This window comes from Leishmania donovani, chromosome 18, assembly GCF_000227135.1.
Source record: "Leishmania donovani BPK282A1 complete genome, chromosome 18".
Classification (NCBI taxonomy): domain Eukaryota; phylum Euglenozoa; class Kinetoplastea; order Trypanosomatida; family Trypanosomatidae; genus Leishmania; species Leishmania donovani.
The window spans coordinates 170,592-190,276 of NC_018245.1; the positions used below are offsets into that span (position 1 = coordinate 170,592).

The 19,685-nt window shown below is 58.5% G+C and overlaps 7 protein-coding genes across 7 annotated transcripts; all 7 read right to left on the reverse strand.

Annotated features, from left to right (window-relative positions):
• Nucleotides 1-598: 598 nt before the first annotated feature.
• Nucleotides 599-1,201, reverse strand: LDBPK_180410 (hypothetical protein, conserved; the record flags this gene model as incomplete). Its single annotated transcript, XM_003860007.1, has 1 exon — nt 599-1,201. One exon carries the CDS (start codon nt 1,199-1,201, stop codon nt 599-601), a length of 603 nt encoding a protein of 200 aa, XP_003860055.1.
• A 1,456-nt stretch (nt 1,202-2,657) lies between these two features.
• LDBPK_180420 (hypothetical protein, conserved) lies at nt 2,658-3,071 on the reverse strand (the record flags this gene model as incomplete). Its single annotated transcript, XM_003860008.1, has 1 exon — nt 2,658-3,071. The coding sequence occupies one exon, from the start codon at nt 3,069-3,071 to the stop codon at nt 2,658-2,660; it is 414 nt and encodes a 137-aa protein (XP_003860056.1).
• A 3,662-nt stretch (nt 3,072-6,733) lies between these two features.
• Nucleotides 6,734-7,843, reverse strand: LDBPK_180430 (hypothetical protein, unknown function; the record flags this gene model as incomplete). The annotated part of the gene is made up of 1 exon (XM_003860009.1): nt 6,734-7,843. One exon carries the CDS (start codon nt 7,841-7,843, stop codon nt 6,734-6,736), a length of 1,110 nt encoding a protein of 369 aa, XP_003860057.1.
• A 761-nt stretch (nt 7,844-8,604) lies between these two features.
• On the reverse strand, nt 8,605-9,858 carry LDBPK_180440 (phosphatidic acid phosphatase, putative; the record flags this gene model as incomplete). Its single annotated transcript, XM_003860010.1, has 1 exon — nt 8,605-9,858. The coding sequence occupies one exon, from the start codon at nt 9,856-9,858 to the stop codon at nt 8,605-8,607; it is 1,254 nt and encodes a 417-aa protein (XP_003860058.1).
• A 2,185-nt stretch (nt 9,859-12,043) lies between these two features.
• LDBPK_180450 (serine carboxypeptidase (CBP1), putative) lies at nt 12,044-13,432 on the reverse strand (the record flags this gene model as incomplete). Its single annotated transcript, XM_003860011.1, has 1 exon — nt 12,044-13,432. One exon carries the CDS (start codon nt 13,430-13,432, stop codon nt 12,044-12,046), a length of 1,389 nt encoding a protein of 462 aa, XP_003860059.1.
• A 1,874-nt stretch (nt 13,433-15,306) lies between these two features.
• LDBPK_180460 (tubulin-specific chaperone, putative) lies at nt 15,307-16,005 on the reverse strand (the record flags this gene model as incomplete). The annotated part of the gene is made up of 1 exon (XM_003860012.1): nt 15,307-16,005. The coding sequence occupies one exon, from the start codon at nt 16,003-16,005 to the stop codon at nt 15,307-15,309; it is 699 nt and encodes a 232-aa protein (XP_003860060.1).
• A 1,057-nt stretch (nt 16,006-17,062) lies between these two features.
• On the reverse strand, nt 17,063-18,925 carry LDBPK_180470 (hypothetical protein, conserved; the record flags this gene model as incomplete). Its single annotated transcript, XM_003860013.1, has 1 exon — nt 17,063-18,925. One exon carries the CDS (start codon nt 18,923-18,925, stop codon nt 17,063-17,065), a length of 1,863 nt encoding a protein of 620 aa, XP_003860061.1.
• Nucleotides 18,926-19,685: the final 760 nt, after the last annotated feature.

The following is a 19,685-nucleotide window of genomic DNA, read 5'->3' on the forward strand; positions in this document are numbered from 1 at the left end:
CGCCATAGGCCCCACCCCTCGCGTGTGGTGAGAAGCAGCCGTAGACAAACAAAGAGGGATACATTAACGAGGCAGCACCACAGCTGTGGTCCGCGTGATCCTTGTCAGTGCCGTCTATGAGGTCTCGCTCGAGCATCGCTCGTGAGCACTCTCCCCCTCATCTGTATCTCTGTGAGGCTTGCGCTGGCGAAAGCTCTGAGCGTCTGCTCGGTCCCGCGGACACGACTGTTGTTTCGCGGTAACGCGCACCTACTTGATCGGCAGTCCGCCACCCTCATGCACCAGACGGTTTGCGCGTCCGCGCTGGCGTGGCTGAACACGAGAAAAAAAAAAACAAGAAAGATCGGAGCGAGCAAGAGGACACGCCAGCGAAGCACGAGCACCGCACACACGCACACGGGGAGTCGCCACAGCGCCCTCACTCCTCCTCATCTGAAACCGACAGACACACGTCAGCCAAGCAAGAGAGAATGTGGAGAAGAGCCTACTCTTTTCCTTCGTTTCTGCTGCTGCGCTTCCTCCTGCGGTTTCTCACATCCCGGCCCTCACCACCACCACCATCAGCCCGAGCTCTGCGGCGTCGGCTATCCGCTTGTCTTTACTTCTGTGGAGGCGCCGGCGAGGGTGACGGTGTCTCCCACGGCATGTGCTCCTGCACGTACCCGTTCGGGTTGCCGTTCTCGATCTTGCGCAGCTTGTTTGCCCGGTCCTCGATGTAAAACTGCGAAGAAGGATAATCCACTGTCGGGATGTACTTGTGGTTACGCTTCATCAGACCGCGCTTGTGCGCCATGAAGTCACGCGTCTTGGCGCGCTGCTCAGCGGCAAGCTTCGCCGCGATGTTCGCCCGCGCCATTGGAGTGTCGTTCGTCTTGGGGTGATGCGTATCGAGGGCGCTCTTCACCCCGGCGACGGTGGCCGCCACAGAGGCGGCGGAGGGCCGCTTCGTCGTGCAGTGGTGCACTTCCGCAGAGGATGGGTTATGGGTGGAGATCACCTTCACCTCATGTGTTTCGGGGACGATCATCTGAAACTTGCTATGGTGCTCAGGCGTTGTAAAGTCAGCGTAGCAACGCCCCTTGCCAGGGGCGTGCGGGACCTCGCGGTTCACGACCCAAGCGGGGGTGAGGTGAGCAGCCGCCTTGCTCGTGGGGAACAGGTCGCCATGGCCGCTACGCAGGAGAAGGCAGCGACGTAGCATTTTCGCTTGTTTCAACGAATGCTGGACGGTATCGGCGCCACGGCTTATCAAAGGGTGGCGGTGCAGAGCGAGAGTGAGAGAGAGCGGACCAATGCAGAGGAAGAGAAAGGGATGTGCACAATAAAAAGTCCCCAACTCCGCCACACACGCACACGCACGCACACGCACGCCCTGGCAGGAGATGCAATGACGACGAAAAAGTAGAACAGAACAAAGAGAAGTGCCGCCTACAACTTGGGCTTCGCTCCGTTCTGCAGCAAGGAGCGAGCAGCAGACGCGCGCAAAAACGAGAAGAGCAGTGAAGCAAGAAATAAGTCAGAGAAGGCCTAGTATGCACGTACGTGCATCCACCCAAGTGTGTGTATAGGTGTGGGTGACCTCTCTGCACAGCGACGACTGCGCCTGAAACCGGGTGCACAACAGAAACGACGGATAAAACGGCAGAACAAGGGAGGCGCGAGGATGTCGCGTGGAGGCGCAGGAGTACAGCGGAGTGGCACAACTATAACTACAACTACGACTAAGGAGAGAGTGGAAAGTCTAAGTGAAGCTACTGCTACTACAAAAAGAGAGAGAGAATGGGGTAAGAGAGGGAGACCGTCAGAGGAGATGTAGACGCAGCCGGCGGAGCTACCTAAAGCGCACACGCTCTCGCAACACGTGGTGGAAACGAGAAGGCCAACCGCGTTGTATGGACGCCAACTGTCCCGTCTCCCTCGCCACCCACCTCTTTCCGTGTCCTTTGGTGAGCAGAAATGCCCGCTCAAGCAGAGAAAAAGATAGTGCAGTACGGCTGCACTGGTTGTGTTCGTTGTGAGTGACGCAGCGTATGTGCGCAAGGAAACACGCACACGGCCAACGGAGTCAGTACAGAGAGAGGTGGAAAGGGCGAACGAAAAGGATGCGGAGACGGTGATGGTGAGTCCGAAGCTCAAGCAAGCCTGCTAAGCACGTGTTTGAAGCTGCGTGCCGAAGAAGGGAGGTAGAAGGGCAGAGCCTGGCCACCGGCTCGCCTCAGCATAGGTCATTGCGACGCAAGCACCGGGATAGTCCCTCCATTGAGGTGGAATCCGGAAAGAGAAGACGTGGGGCGAGAGAAGCGACGCATAGTCACATCGAAAACTCCTTGCACCTCTGCCTCGAACGATTGCTTAGAGCGCGCGTTGCTGCTGCTGTGCAAGAGAGGCACTGTTTATCCCATGGAAGAAGGAAAGGGTGAGAGCTTCAGCCTCTCCTTTTCGCACGAGCGGAAGTGCGTTCCGAAGTTGTGCATCTGCAAGAGAAACGCCACGCCTACGAGAATAAAGCGGCTAGCACCTCAACAGCAGAGACAGAGAGACGCCGCCAAATACACGGGGAAAACCAAAACTGAAAAGGATACACGCACGCACAGGTATGCATAAAAGCAGGACAAAGAAGGTCAAGAGAACCAGCAGCAAAACAGCTGGCACGTGGCTCACTTGCGCATGGCATTCGTGCCCTCGTCCACGGCGTTTCCAAGCGCGTGCGGGTCAATCTTTCCACGGTGGTCAACGTAGTAACGCCTCCGCATACCAAACTGTCCCTTGACGAAGCTGTTTTCTGGCAGCGGCTCCGGGCAGTTTGGCTCATGCGTCGCAAAGTACTCGTGCAACTCGCGTTGGCGACTTTGGTACTTGGCCTCCATCTCCTCTGTGTGCGGGCTGATCAGGTAGCGCTTGCGCTTCTTGTCGATATCTTTCTTGGGCACCGGCGGCCCACCCTGGACAAAATGGCGCGCTGTCACGAAGAGTGCCGACGCTGAAGCGCAGGGAGGGGACGACAACGACGCCGAGATGTTCACGGAGGCCGTATGGCACATACGGGCATACATCGAGCGCTGCATCTGCATCGACGTCCCCTTCGCCGCTCGCTCTCACACCCCTTTTCGGAGAATATTCTCGCCTACCCGTGCGGTAGGGAGGAAGGGCACAGTGCAGAGTTAGTGCTCTGCCGAAGAAAAAAACAGAGAAAGCCACCACTGACAGCTGCTGCGTGCTCTGCGCCGCACAGATCGGTCTTCGATGGCGGCGATTTCTCGCACAAGCAAACCCCCTGAAAAGAGAAACAGAGCGAGAGGCTAAAGTGAGCTGTCAATGTCCATGTGGTTGTGCACGAGGAGTCCCCGCTCGCGCGAATGCACGCTGGAGAGAAAACGCGAAGCATGCATGAAACAAATCAAAACGCGGAGAAGGCGGCAGTACGCTCGAGTGGCGCTGGCAGTTCACCTACCACATGGTGGGCGCTAGCGTGTTCTCTGTCACAGGGGTTGCCGCGACGCAACGCCCTCCACGACCTCACCGCCGACACCAGCAGCGATACATCGCATTGGCCGCCGCCCCACTGTGTTGTAGGTACTTGGCCCTATCGACACCAAGAGTGGTTCGGCACTGGTAGGGAAAGAGCGGGGGTGGTGCATCGGCTTTCCCACATAAACAGTGTGCGGGTGCACAGGCCTTTGAGGCGCCACGCGCGGAGATGTCCACACCCCTTCCTCAGAGGCTTTCTTGAGCAGAGTCGATCAAAAAACAATCGTCACAAACGTTGCAGGAAGTAAGACGGCAACTCAACGGGAACACGAGAGTGCGCATGCAAGGGCCGCCGAAGCGAAACTGTGCAGCGCCACCACCTTTGATTGTCCCACTCACTGTGCCGATGCCTCTCTACCGAATCTGTGAGCGCCGTAAAGCCAACAGCATGCACAGCAGAAACGGCAGAGCAGGCGCCCATACTCGAGTGCTCCCACAAAGGCTAAGTCTCGTGAAAGCGCAGCCAATCCCTCTCTCACATCCACATCCGTGCGGCACCTCCTGTTCTTTGTCTAGCCTGCACCTGTGGCAGCTGCATCCAAATACGCTCACATCCGCTCACGGCAGGCAGCCACACACAAGTACACACACACGCACACGCGCACGCATGCAGGCGCACGGTGCAGCGGCGATGACACGGGCGCGGGAGGCGGGAGGCTCAACATTTGTACACATTCGAACTGTCCGCATGGGTGCGTGTCGGTCCGCTCGTCGTTAAGGAAACGTTTTTCATCATAGCACTCCACGCAGCCACAGCAGCAGCAGCACCAGCGGTGGCACGCCGCACGGCTGCTTCTCCTCTCGTCATCCGGAAAACACGCACACAGCACGGAGGCGCCACCGCGCGCGCACACACACACAACGCAGGCAACCCACGGCACACAGCAGCATAGGGAACAAGCAAACCTGCTGCACCCACTACAATCATCCCCGCCATGAGCTGAGCTGGAAAATCTAGGTATTACACATGAAAAACACACGCACACGCACACACACACACACTGAGATAGAGAGAAGCCAACCTTAGAGGAGGCGAGAGCGTAAAGCAGATAAAGGGGGGAGGCAGTGCACACCTCACCGCGTCTGACCACCTACATGTAGGAAAAGAAGGGCGGCTGCCGGCATGCGCCTCGTGGATACGGCCTCTTGATGCAGAGCAGCGCGACAGTTGTGGATAGAGAAGCGCAAGGGCCCAGGGAGCACTGGTGCTGTGTTGGGGCACTAATGGGCCAGTGAAAGCGAGAGGCAGAAGGAGTTAAGGAAAGTGGGCAAATGGTTGGAGGGGCTCAAGAAACCCTGGTTGTCATTCTCGGTGTCCAGGCTCTCTTCCCTCCCGCATATCCAGAAGGTCCGTCAACGGTCCAGGGGCTCGCAGTAGGGAAGCAGCAAGCCGAGAGAACAGCGGACTATACAGCTGACTGCCAAACACCGCGGACGAGAGAGGGCAGAGAGTAGGATGGGCAGTACACACATGAGATGTACGGAAGCAAGATTTCAGTGGCGATCCGTCAGTGACCATCATGACGGAGGCAGCTGACGAAGTCCTAAAATGTTCGCAGGGAGTAAGTGCCCTTCTTTTCGTTTTTTTTGGGGGAAGGGTTTCTGTGCTGTGTTCTTCCGCTGTGTAATGCCGCACGTAAAGGTCCCTCTTCGCGCATGCACGTGCAACACGTGTGCTGCTGTTAGTGTCCCCCGCGCGGTTCTCCTGAAGACAAAACAGTTTATATCAGAAAAGGGGAAAGCGCGGGCGAAGCATCAACACACAAACGCCAGCGTCGCACAGATGAAGAGACACAGACACGCTCACGTGCATTAATGCGCACGAGAGGAGACACGGTAACGAAGGAACGGGCGGAGACCGACGCAGAGTGTGGAGAGAGAAAACGAAACTGAAGGAGAGCGCACGAGTGCAGTATGTATACAAGCAACATCGGCGCTCCGAGAGGCAGGCCTATATAGTTACACGGGTCTATAGGACGTCGACAGGCCCGGCTCACATGAACAGAAATCAGGGAAAGACATGATTATAATGACCACAACAGAGTGGGAGGAGTCAGAGTGAGAGAGAGACAGAGTCACCTAACCGCAGACGAAGGCAGCGCCACAGGAGCATGGGGGGTATCGGTCCCTTTCGCCACCCCTCCTCGTCCACGAGAAGGAATAGGCCAGCGCGAAAACGGTCCAGAGCGATATGCTTACACACAAGGGTAAAGGGTGGACGGAGGAGATCGAGAGACAAGCGGATAGGCAACGAACTAGCGAAACCCACAAAAAAAAAAAAGCAAGGCCGCGAAGCAAATACAAAAAAAAAAGAAGGGAAAGTAGAGGTGCCCGTAGTGAGTGCAGCCTTTGGTGACGCCGGGGAGAGGGGGGAGGCGATCTCTGGGGTTGGGCGGGGCGCCTCCCCTCCCCCGGCCCGGCCACACAACACGCAACGCACGCGCACAAGTGCATTCCCAGGAAAGCATGCCGTCCGTCCCGTCGTGCTGAACGGTGACTCTTCCTCCTGTTGCTTTTCGTGTCGTCCGTTTTCGCTTGGAGAGCTCGATGGAGACTAGCGCAGCGTGTCGTCAGAAGCAGTCACGGACATGGCATACGCACGTGAAGGGCGTTTGGGAGCACGAAGAAGTGAGCGCGTCAAGAAAAACGCTCAGACAGCACATATGTCGTCGGAGGCGGGCGGAGGGTGGTGGCGGAAGGAAGCAACACATCTCAATGATGTAACGAGGTGAGAAACATCAATGGAGAGAGGGAGAGCGAAAAGAGGCGGAGAAGCTAAACGAAGCGCGCGTGGAAAAGGGGGGAGAGATGGAAGGGGATTGTTTCCGTGCCCGGCGAACATAAGGCACGGCACAGCTTTAGGGGAGGGGGATACAGAGAACACGCGAAAACGACCGTGAGTGCGTGCAAGATCGGCGGTTTCTGTTGGCGAGTGCTTGGGTGTGTGTATCATTCCTTTCCCGCAGGAACTACGCTTGTGCCCTTCACGCCGACACCGAAGGAAGGAGCGGAGCAACGCCTACTGCTTCCTCTCGAGTCTTTTGCCATAATCCGTGCCGTTGGGCGACACGGGCACCACGACGGGGTTTTCTCCCGCCGATTTGCGGCGCCGCGAGGGACTGGGGCGATTGTTCAGCGGAGGCAACTCGTTGGCGGCAGCGGTGGAAAGCCTCTCACGGCTGAACCCGAAATCCTGTTCGCCGAACTAACTGTGCGCGCTCGTCAGCGGTGGCACGTTCACCTCCGACGGCTGAACGCCAGATGCGAAGCTGCGGCAAGAGTGCGCCTCATCGTCCGATAAAGCACTAGCGCCGGAGGCATGCTTGTTTCGCGGCGATGGCGCTGCAATGCCTGTCAGCTCGCGCCGATCACAACAGAGAGAAGAGTGTGCACGCAAAGGGGGGGAGGGAGAGTCGTAGCCTGCCGCCATCGATTCACTCTCGTTCACCGCCTCGCCGCCTTCCGTGACCGGGCGCATCAGCAGAGCCTGAGTCTCCACGTTGTCGTCCGGGTGATCGTAAAGCGTCCACTCGCCGCGCATCGATGGCCGGAAGCTGATCACCACAGACAGCACGCCGAGCGCCGAGCCACAGATGGAACCGGCGAGGATGTCGTCGAAATTGTGGCGGTAGTCGGTCGTTCGGGAGATGGCGATGGTGATGGGCAAGATCAACGGAAGCAGCAAGAGCGTGACAAGCCAAAGTCGGCCCCCCCTGAGAGTGCGGAAGAGACCCATGAGATACATGCACGGTGGAACGTACCCCGAGAAGGCCGTGCTGCTGTGGCCAGAGGGAAAGGAAAGGCGGCCCTCGCGCGCGGCGCGGCACTGGGAGTCGTGCGTCATCGTCGCCCAGCTGGTCTCTGTAATGCCCTCGCTCGCGAGCCGGGAAAGGAAGTCGGGACGCAGGCGGCCAGCATACAGTTTTGAGAGGCTCACCACCGCAAAGGTCAGCGTAATGCTCCACGTCTGCGTCAGCACCCAGCCATTGACATGGAGCCACATGTTCAGCTTCCCAGCAGGGCGGCTCCAGCGTGTGAGCAGCTCACCAGCGAAGTAGATCATCACAACAAAGGAGGCGATCACCAAGGAATACGTCGGGAACACCTCCTTCGTCGCGAAGGGGTGGCCAATGGCGGGGTCACTCCAGTCGACGTCGCGGCAATGGGGTTGGGCCTTGGTTCCTACCACAGCGGCCACAACAGCGATGATGACGATCGCGAGGTAGTCGGGCACCCGCCACAGGTAGAAATGATGCGGGGGGCGCTTGAGGATCATCATGGTTTCAGTGGTTGTGGCTGGTGTCGCTGTGCCCATGGACGCCTTCAGGTTGAGAAATGCAGCTCCGCTACTCAGTTGGCGATGGCAAGCGTCACCGCTTGCTCGCAAGGAGTGAAGGACAAGGAGGTAAAGTGCGTGGCGCACGCACGCGTCTCGATGCGTGTGCAGCGTACAAGTGCGCTCGTGCGTGCGGAAGAGCAGCCAGAGGAGTCTGAAACCGATATAAGGTTCGCAGATAACCCCCACGCGTGACAGAAATGCGACGCAAGACAGGGTCGGTTGTGTGTGCAGCAGCTGCTCGCGTGCGAAGGGGGCCTCTCAGAAAACAAAAACATAGAGATGCGCGCAAGTACGCGTGGGGGAGAGACCAAGCACCAATGCGTGCAGCATCCGGGCTTCATGCAGTGCATGGACATGTGAGCCTCACACCCTACGCCTTTTCGACCCTTTGGCTTTCATGAAGAGGCAACGATGCGGAGGGTGAGAGCGCTTCTCCAGACACACACACGCACACACACGCTCTCTCTGCAGCCCATCGGCGACGCGGTAGTGAAGTGTGACGGAGTATGGCGCGACTTCACCGCAAAGGAAAGAAAAAGCCGCCTGGGTTGGCCCCGCGGCCATCTAACGCCGTGCCCCCCCCCTCGGGCGGATTCGCATCACTGCGATGGCTCGCCGGCTCTATTTCACTGGTTTGTTGCTCACGCAGGCACACCTGTGCGAATTGGTACAAAAATAGGAACAGTAAATATATAAGCACGAAAGTTTGGTATACGGCATCATCGGTCTTGTCCCTGCTACCCACGAGTGTGCATACGTGCGCTGGAGCACGGACGGTACAAAATCCGAGGCACCAGGTGTCCCGTGCGGGCATCCGCGACCATTATAGCACTCACAGCTATCACGGCGCTGACGATCCCGATCGCGCTGCCGGCGAGAATGTCGTCGAAGTAGTGACGGTTATCACGAGTTCGTGAGACCGCCACGACGATAGGGAGCGTAAGCGGAAGAAGACCCATGAAGATGCGCCAAAGCGAGACGCCACTGCGGCGGAACGCCTGCAGCGAGTGCAGCACGTAAAAGCAAAACGGAGCGATAGCGGAAAAGCTGATGCTGCTGTGCCCGGATGGAAAAGAGACACGCCCGTCTTTGGGCACCGTGCACAAGTCGATGCCGGTGCTCTGGGGACTGTAGCCCTCATTGCGGAGGCGGGAAAGGAAGTCGGGCCGCAGTCGACCGGCGTAGACTTTTATCGCATTCACCACCAACAAGGCAAAGGCCACTGAGAAAGCCTGTGTCAGAAACCAAATGTGTGCGTGGAAGAGAAAACGCTGCCACGGATGTGCAAGAGCGTAAGTGTGCGCCTTCTGCTTGCGGGGCGCACTGGCTGTTGCACGAGAAGGCGAAGCGTCAGCTACTGAGGTGGATTCACGGTTGCCGGTGTGCTCATCGTGGGTGTTGGCGAGAGGAGTTCTCAATGACCCCGGTTGGCAATTCGAAAGTGCAGTGGTCACCGTCGACGAGCCGACCTGCGCCTCCCGCGTCTCCACATTAGCGGACAACGGCGCACTGTTCACCAGAACCTCGATTTCTCCTTGTCTGCCCGCAGGCAGTGCAGACTGCACCGACTGTGAAGGGAATGTCAGGGGTGACGTGGAGTCGCAGCAGCTCTGCCCCTCACCAGCATTTTGCGCTGCGCCACCACCACCATCACGCTGACCTTGCATCGTAAGCCATTTTTGCTGATTGCACGGTTCGCGGGCCATGATGGCGCCGCGCCGGCGGCCCAGCCACAAATGGCGCGCCGCCTCACCCAGGATGTAGACGACGACTGGCAAGATGGAGATGATGGGCAGCGTCCATGATGGGAACGTACCGGCACCAGCGTACGGAAAGTTGATACTTGGATCAGTCCACGAAAACGGCCGGCAGTGAGGGTGCACCTTGCTCATGCCAAGCGCAACGAGGCCGCAGATCAGGCACAGGACATAGTCATGCAGTCGAAAGAAGATGATAAAACGCCACAACGCGACAACGGTGCACGAGGCCATAGTCGCTCGTGCTGTTATCGCACCGTTTTCTGCTCAGGGGAGGAGTAGCAAAGGGGGTACCGTGTCGCTCAAAGAGCGGAAGTAGCAGGGAGGAAGAAACAGGCAGCAGATATACGGGTGGCAGAGCGGAGAGCAGCCAGGCAGGGGGCTGGGCCCCAGCAGAACGTGCACAGGCGGTTGCTTATGTGTGGATGGGTAGGTATACGTGCACGTGCTAAAGGGAAAAAAAAGCGTAAATGATCGAACGATAAAGGAGTGTAACGGTGGCGGTTGGTAGTCTGGAGTGTAGAAAACGACTCGAACGCTACGGGTGTGAGACATTTCCCGGATCGAGTTAAGGTTTAGAGCCAGTGAGGAAGAAAAGGAGAAGGTAGATGAGCGCCAAGAGCGACCATTTCACATCAACGCCGTCGGCGTGGTTGGCCGCGGCATTTCTGCGCCGGTAAGGGGGGTGGTGGCCGTCGCCGCGGTGTCCTAGCCGCAAAACTGCAGTGAGCACCAAACTTGAGGTCCTCCGCGTCTCCTCTCCTCACTCGTTCATCCACCATCGCTTGTAGCAGTATCAAGAAAGGAAAACAAATACGGCACCGGCCACACCCAGAAAGTGCACAGCACGCCATGATGAGCGCGCAGTGAGGCATAGGTGCTCTTCTTGATTCTAAGCGCTGGCACAAGGGCGCCCACCCCCCATGAACGCGTTTCACTTGCGATGTTGCCTGAGTCGACTTCCTCGACTACACCAACTGCGTACGCATGCAAGGTCAGGCATCTCTTTGCGCTTGTGTGAGGTGTCGCTTCTTCTCCGCGTCATGTATCCTCGCGCGGTGTACTAATCTGTCTCTAGCGCTCATACTCACGCATACATGCGGACAGTGGGAAAGTCTAGAACATGCGGAGCTGGGCGGATCGATGTGGAGGGAGAGAGGTGGATGAAGAGTTCTGGTAGGCGGCACGACAGGCTACGTCGATGCTGCATGGCACATGTCTCTTTCCCTCTCTGCCTCTGTCTGTCTCTACGACATCGCAGCGGCGTCGTTTGTCGGCGGAGATAACAAAGACTTCACGGCGACCACAGCGTGCAACCGCTCCCTACCCCGTACGCAGTCGAGGGGGAGGGGGAGGGGGGAGGGCGGACGAAGAAACGAAGCGTTACGCGTACAGCCCTACTTCGTTGCGCGGGTGAGGAGGCTGTATGCGCGACAGCTCCAAGGATGCGGTGGGTGCAAGGCGAGAGAGAGAGAGATGCACATAAAAGGCAAACAAGAAAGCAGAGAAGTGGGAGATAGTGTGTGACGATGTTTATGTTTGTATTTCGTTCCCATGAGGAAACATCAGATATGTACATATGTATACATGTATGCTTGTGTGTACATACGCGCGCTCGCATCTATGTATACATGTGAAAGACGCAGACGGCGTGGAAGGTAGACGAGAAAGGAGTTAAGAGGGTGGCACGACATCAAGGTTTCAACTAGGACATCTCTTGTTGCGCTCATTCTTTCCTTCCTCCGCACGCAGGCAGCCTGCAAGGAGCGATTGCGGCGTCTTGCTGAGGTGCACTCGACCCCTACTACTGAGCTCTGATGCAGGCGGAACAAAATATCCGTCAAACTCTCTCGCGACGCTGCAAACTGAGCTCCTCAGACCCATGCAAGTCACAAGTGGGTGAGAAGGTCCGCCAGAGCACCAGTGCCAAGTAAACTTCCGCAGAATGTAGTGAGGTGCCGCGGAAAGAGGGCGTGTGGCGCAGCGCGTGTGCCTTCTCTTGCCCTTCCTTGCTGGCCGTCACCCTCTACGCTTGTGTGTGCGTGCGTGTCTATGTGTGTGTGTCTGTGTGTGGGGAGGGGAGGGGGTCTGTGACACGCTGGCGCTCCCCTCTTCTTCATCGTGGGCTTCTGCTGGTGAAGCGTTTGTATGCGGAGGGGTGTCTCACCGCATCTTACAAACCACATAAAAAGAAAAGCAAGAAATACTGATCGATATAGCAATCACACACACACACACGCACACGCGCACATCTCAGCATGCGGAGCAGTCCCATTCGGCCTGTCGTTTGCCCGGCGCCACTGGTGAGCACGACGCGACGCAAAGTACTAGCTTCTCATTCACCTGGGCTGAGCTCGCCGTCTCGTACACACACACACACAAACGCACGTAGGGCTCTCGCTCACACTACGATTACGCCTTATGCCAAACGCCGGTCGTGCAGGAAGCGGTGCACCATGAACAACGCGACCTCTGGCTGATCCATCGGTACCATGTGACCAGCATCGTAGATGCGCACAAAACTGAGGCCTCCGTAACTGCGCTCCTGACCAGCCCAACGACCGCTGACAGCGAACTCCACATTTGGCGCAGTATTGAAGCCGTCCGTACCAAACCACTGCAGTGCCTTGACCCACGCCTCGTTGCCCAGCCAGTTACATATGAAGTCCATATCACCGGCGTAGATCAACACACGAATGCCCATATCCAACATGTGTGGGAAGGTAAAGTTAAAGTTGCGCATGTAGTCCCTCTCGAAGAGCGCGCTGACCTCACCGTTACACGTGGACCACTGCGCCTTAGCGCTGGCACCCAGCGATGCTCGGACGGTTGGCTTATGGTAAAAGTCGATCGTATTCTGCATCGGGTAGCACAAGTCGCCGATGCACTGCTTGCGGATATCATAGCTGTTGCGGCCGGTTGCATAGTAATGATCCACGTACTCGGCCCAGAGCGCGGTGGCCACGCTGCACGACACGTCCGAGTCGTCGGGCCCCTCGTTGCACTTCTTCGTCTTCTCCAAGCAAGCTGGCAGCAGCGAGAGCATCTCCTCGTACGCCTTCTCGGTAATGCAGGGAGCACCCAGCTTCTCCTTGCACCAGTAGTAAGCGGTTTGGGCGTGGAAGGGGAGCTGCGTGTACGGGTCCGTGAGGCCGTTGCCGATGGCGATGCCCTTAAGATTGATGTGCAGGCCGTCACTGCGCTCGTTGCCCATGAGGATACGGTGGCTCACGGCAGGAACATAGTGCCCGCCATAGCTCTCACCAATGATGTAGAAGTCGTTCGCGCCCGTGATCGACGGCGACGTAAAGCGCCGCGCAAACAGCTGCAGGAAGTTGTACATGTCCTCCGCAACCTCGCTCTGATTGTGCGCATAGTTGGACTTATCGCCGTACGAGTAGCCCACACCGGTCGGCTGGTCCACGAACAGCAGGTACGCCTCGTCATTCCACCCGTAAGTATTGTGGTAGAGCTCACCAGACGTCTCGTTCATCATACAGGGGCCGAGCTCCGTGAGCAGGGCCATGCTGGAGCTGCACCCCGGGCCGCCCGTCATCCACATAATCACCGGCGGCTCGCGGAAATCATTTGGCCACTTACGCGGGCCGAACAGCCAGTAGAAGTAGTGCTTCAGTGTCTGGTTGACGCCGGGAATGTTGATATAGCCGCTCGACTGCACCACCGATGGGTCGCAGCTCGCGTACCCGTGGTGTGGCGTGCTCGCGTACACGGTGCGCACGCACGCCCATGGCACCATCGTGACGAAGAGCGCCACTAGCAGCGCTGTGGTCGAGAGAGAAGACGCCATGATATGCTGTGAGGAGAAGCAAGAACAACAAAGGAAGAAAGGGAGAAAAATGAGGAATACGACCGAGTGCTGATCCGGCCGCGTGTCGCTAGCCCACACACAACCGAAGAACGCGACAACAAAATGGGGCGCGATGTTTCGGGGGGAGGGGAGGGGGCGGTGCGTTCGCCTCGTCTCTTTGAACGGCGCCAAGTGTGTCCTGGTGTCTCGGGCGTGTGGCGTGAGAAAGAGGTGCCTAAGCGTCTGCTGGGGCGGGGGGGGGGCTGGAGAAATGATGGTTGCAGAGAGGGCGGCGAGCAACAGAGGGGATAGAAGAGTAGAAGAGATGACAGCACAAGTTTGCGCGTGCATGCCTGTCGATCAAGTGCCGACCTGACACTGGGCTGTTTCACGCCTCATGCAGGGGGGAGGGAAAGGGAAAGGGGGAAAGGCGCTTCCCATACGGAGGGATAGCTGCGCTCACCTCACTTGCCACTGCGCCAAAGGGGGAGGGGGAGAGGGACAGTGAAGAATCTAAGCAGCGCGACACATCGGCAGTGAGATGCCTCACGAAAGGTCGGACCACGTCTTGAAAAATCTCGCGACGACGCCCCGGCATCTTTCGACCCTCGTCCGCTGCCCCTTCTTAGTAACATTCACGTTTTGAGGGGTTGCTGTCATGCGGCACGCAACGTTGGACGGAGCGTTGTTGCAGGCAGCCATGAAGACCAGAGTCCACGGAGACGGATTTCCAACACTAGGCGGGGGACGTAAAGCGCAGGCCACTCGGCAGCGCTCGTTTCGCTGCTGTATGGCAGGCGCTGCACTTTACACTTCTGATCCCCTTCCCCGCCCTCTATCTTAGCATAATACGAAAACCAAGAAAACGCTGCCGTTTTGGTGAGGCATGAGCACGCGGTGAAGGAGGGGTCTTCATGCGGATGGTTGGGAGGGGGAAGGGTTGGAGGCAGCAGCAGTAAGGATAAGCATGAGTGGCGGCCGTAGCACACCTTTATCATCTGGTCGTATTCGCAGTGGCACACGCACAGGCAAGCGCGCGCACTCACGCACCACGTGAAGATGGAGAAGAAGACGTTGAGAGAGAGCGCGGGAGAGGCGCCTCCGCACATACATTAGCAGAAAACAGGAGGCAGCACCACTTATCATGAAGATAAGAAATAAGCGAGTACGGCAGCATCGCGTGCAGGCAGGATGAGCGCCTCTTTCCCTTCGCCATCGTAAGAGAGAGGGAGTTACACGGAGGCCATGGAGCGAGTCGACAGATTGGTCTCAGTCGATCCGACTGGGGGGGGGGAGGGGCGGTGTGTGTGTGTGTGAGAGAGACAACAAGCAAGTGAGGGTGGCGAAAGACAACAACCAAAGGCGGGCACAGAGAGAGCAGGCGAGACGGTTGGAAGGGAAGGGAGAGGAGAGGCAAGCATATGTAAAGATGGAGCAGAAGAGGCAGCGGCGCAGGCACTGGAACGACTGCTCCCCCTCCTCTTGCGCGCTCGCGCTCTCTCCGCGCGCACACTTTGTGTCGTCGAGTACGCAAAATGAAGCGGTGCCCTCACGATACGTGCGCCCCTCGGCTGCTGCGTTGATGCCTATCGTTGCTCAACGGCCGTTCAACGCCGAGTAGAGTGCTCGATGAGACCAAAAAAAAAGTTTGACACAGACGCACACACACACACACACAGACCAGCTTTCCTTCGCACGTGCACAGACCATCAGCGTCACGCGCAACACAAATGATGAACGCGCACTAGCATTCCAACGAGCTGAGGGAGGAGGAAGGCGACGGACAACACGAGGCGCTTGTGTGTGTGTGTGTGTGTGTGCCCAGTATTGGAGGGAGATCAGCACTGATGGAGCCACCACCACCATACACACACTCAGTACTCTTGAGGAGGAAAGTCACCCACTTCTACCTGATTTGGGCGCAGCACACCGCCGTACAGGGGCATGCATTCAAACAGCGTTGCCCCCTTCACCGTGCCGTTGGATTTGCCGACTGGCTCGTCAAACTCGACGCCGATCCAATACCCTGGCTTCAGCGCTGCCACACGTCCGACGTACCGCACCGTGCCGAGACGCTCGCCGGGTTGGCAACAGCAACGGTCACCCACCTTTATCTTGTCCGCCTCCGCCTTGTAACTGTCATCGTCCGGCCCGGACGGCACTTCGATGCCACCCTTCGCCATCTCCTCCCGCTGCAGGGCCAGCATACGCTCCTTGTAGGCGCGGAGATTGTCGGGCCGCTTAAGCCACTCCTCGTCCGTCATCTCGTACTTCTCTACCTTCGACACGTCATCGTAGTTATCCACCTGCGCAGCAGGTCGAAGATCGACGACGTGAATGCGATAACCTGTCTCGCACCCGTAAAAGCCCAGCAGCTTTTCATCCTTCATGTTGCCCTCCACCTTGCAGTCGCGCGTGTCGTACAGCTCTAGCCGAATCTGTTCCGCCGGGATGCCAAAACGCGAGTACATATCTTCCCTAATGCTCTGCACCGTCTGCGCAAGCCCGTACGCCTTCTCCGGCACCACTCGCTGGCTCGCCGAGTGGGTGATCATTACCTTTACAATAGACATGGCTTTCGTGACGCGCTAATCCGCGCGAGTAAGGGAGGGGAGGGGCGCACGAGCGCTATCGAGAGAGTCGTCCGGTGTGGAAGACGTCGTTGCACCGCGAACGAAAACAAACCACAAAAAGATAGCGCAGGTGATCAGCGAGGACGCGAGAGGAGGGGAGGAGGAGGGACCCGTTTTCTCGGATGACGGATCGTGAGCAACGCCGTATAAAGAGAGCGACAAGGCGGGGAGTGGGAGGGGGTGGTGGTTGGTGGCAAAAAGAGCGCAAGCGTCGATGACTACCATCCAACACTCGGCACACGCGCGTGCATACACGCGTGTCTGCATCTGCGTCCTATGAGCATGTGCCTTCCTTTGCCTGTTTCCGGTTGCAAGCGCGCTTGTTTCAGACGCGCAAGCCGCACGGAGGCAAACAGACTTGTACACGTGCAATGGCCGAAATCGCGCTTGCGGGCGTCGCCGTGGCTCATGGTGATGCTTCACCGATTTTGCTTTTTCTATCGTGTTTTCCTGCGTGTGCCTTGTGCACGCCAGAAGCTCAGCAAATGTACATACACACCAGCACACAAAGGAGTGAAAGCGGGCGGTGCGTCGACGTCCGGGGATGGGACACGGGGATGGCCGCGGAAGGGAGAGAAGGGAAAGGGCGTAACCTCTACCAGAGCAGGGCACGCAAACACTTGCGGCGCTATCTCACGCTCCAGAATGTTCTCTGACACTTGACGCGCCTCCCTCCTCCGCTAAAGCCTGCCCCCTCCCCCTCTGCGCATCCCATCGCGAGCCACTCCATCAACCACTCCATCGTTACACCTTGCTTCAGGCCTGCGAGCACACAACGGCGCGCCTGCCAACAACATGCAGGCCACCGAAAAAAAAAAAAAACATAAAAAGAAGCGTTCGCCACCGACACTACTGTACATCTCTCTCCCTCCCGCCCCCGTGGTTCCAGCTCGCGCGTCTAGCACGGCTTCGAGTCGCACGTGCATGCGTCGACAGTCATGGCGAGTGAGACTTGAAAATGCCGCGGCCGACCACGGCCATCGGTGCCTCGGCGCCCTCAGCACCAGTACCGGATGGTGCAGTCGCTACTACCGCTGACAAGGAAGTGATTGCTCGCGAGGTCGAACGTCACGCTCTGCACCGGGCCCTCGTGGCCCATCAGCTCTGTCACCACTGCCTCCTCCACATCGATAATCTTGATGGTACCGTCGTCGCTGGCGACCGCGACGTTGTGGCCGATGCCGTCTACCACGACGCAGTTGGCCGGCTGCGGTCCGCATTCGACGCGGAGAAGCTGTGCCATGCGACGGGCATCCCAGAGAGTGACGGCGCCTTGGGTGTCGCACGAAGCGAAGAGTGAGCTCCCCACCGGCCCGGCCGCCACGGACAACACGGCGGCACGATGGCCAGTGAAGGACTGGACCTTGGTGCCTTGGCGGGCGTCCCAGACGGCAACGCACTTATCGGCGCTGCCTGTGAGCAGCAGGTTCGTACAAGGCAGCCAACTGACGGTGTTCACCGCATCCTGGTGCCCTCGCAGTGTTTGCCGGCACACGCCCCGCTCCACGTCCCACACACGCGCCGTCTTGTCCAGCGCCGCGCTCGCCAGCAGTACGCCGGTGTCCTGGAACTCGAGGTCCCAGACACCGTCGGTGTGGGCGCTAAGGGTGGCGGCGCAGCGGCTAGTTGCAAAGTCCCAGAGTTTGACCGTCTTGTCGCCAGAGCCGGTGGCGAGCATTGTGCCACGCGGGTGCACGCCAACGCACGAGATCCAGTTGCTGTGCCCCTGGCCAGACACAATGGCGTCGCCAGTGGGCAGCGTCGAGAGGCGCCAGCTGCCGTCGTCGCTGCCACTCGCCACGACCGGCTTGAAGGGGTGCAGCGCGACACTCGTGACCGCCATCGTGTGAGCCTGAAAGAACGACTGCTCCACCCACTCCGTAGCCGGGGACTCAGAGGACGCGAAGCTCGGCTGTCCTTCAACAGCGTTGCCTGAAAAAGACTTTGCAGCAGTCGACCCTGGAGGGTGTGGGCGATCATCAGGGGGCCACACAAACCCGTCCGCCTCCGCATCGACAGCCTTTGTGCTCGCCGGAGACGGCGACGACGCAAGCCCTCGATGCGCGGCCGCGTTCGACTTGCCGCTCGCGTGCGACGACTTCCAGGCACCAGCGCGCTGGGTCGAAGCCGGGGGCTTGGGTCCCGTTGCGGCGCCCTCAGATGCCTGCTGCTGCTGTCCTTCCAGCTCCGCCACCCTCGTCTCGAGCTGCTCTTTTTCTCTGCGCAGCTTGTCGCGCTCGATCGTCAAGAGCGACTTTGCCTTCAGCAGCTGCTCGCAGCGAATACGTGACTCCGTCAATGTCGGGTTCACCAGCTCGGCGTGTTGGCCTGCCTGCTTCAGCAGTCGACTGAGGCGCGCGTTCTCCTGCACTACACGCTGGTGGCTTGTGCGATGATACTCACGGTCCTTCTTCGCCTGCGTCCACTGCTGTGTGACGCGCGTGTTTAGCTCCGCGTGCTGGCGCAGCTCGCGCTCCAGCAGCTCGATGCGGTTTTGCAGCACCATCGTCTCGCGGTAGTTATCCGGCACCATTGGATTTGAAGGCGCGACGTTGACGGTGCCGGTGCCGCCGCCAGCCTTGCCATACCACTCACTCTCAAAGGCTTGCAGGGTGCGCGTCATGCCATTACGGTGGAGGAAGTTGCGAACAAAGTCATCCATCACCTCTGGCACCCGCAGCAGCTGCGCTGTGGGCGGTGGAGGGACATCAAGCTGCTTCTGCACCTGGACGGAGCGCCGGAGGGTGTCCAGGTCCATGTCTTCAGCGTTTTGCATGGCTTCCATCGGGCTTGCGCCGGGGCTGGAGAACGGGCGCCCACCCGCTTCCGTGACGAAGTCGGTTGAGGTTGTGCGGCTCATATATGCGACCTCGTGATCGTTCGGCTTTAGCAAGGGCCGCTAGAGCGAGAGAAGGGGAGGGAAAGCTAATGCCTCGGCGGGGGCGTATGCCACCCTCTATGGATGAGCGCGCCTGCGCGTCTGTGGGAAAGGGGAAGGGAGGAGGGAGGGGGTAAGAGAAGCAGTGTGGGACGTACGCCACCCTCGACAATGACGATACGGCCCTTCACGTTCCCGTGTTCGCACTGTCAAGGCACGCATGCGCGTGAGTGAGAATGGAGAGGCAGGGGCAGATAGCAAGAGGGAGAGACGAGAGTAACGAGAGAAACAAAAAAAAGGGACGAGCAGGTGCGGTAGAGAATGAGAGAAAGGGGAAGTGAGCACCTATCAGATGCAGTGCGCCGATGTCCCGGTCTGCCCACTACAACCACCGCAACCCCTCGCCTTCCCACCCAACAGCCAAGGCAAAAAAATTAGAAAGGGAAAGGGATAGAACGCGTCACAGACATTCGTGACGTCAAGACAAGTCAGCCCGCCCTTTGAGGGGAAGGGGTGGTCTTTGCATATGTGTGTGTGTGTGTGTGTTGGTAAGTCCGATGTGCAAGACGATCACGTTCACGTGAAAGGATCGGTACAACAGCTGCCATCTATACCACTGCCATCCCCCCTACCCGCACCAAGAAGTGTGCACAAGCTGTCGTGAAACTCTTCGCTGGGCGGAAACGCAGCCAAGCATGATTGGGTAGCGAAACCATTTTTTTCTTCGGGGAGGGGGAGGGGG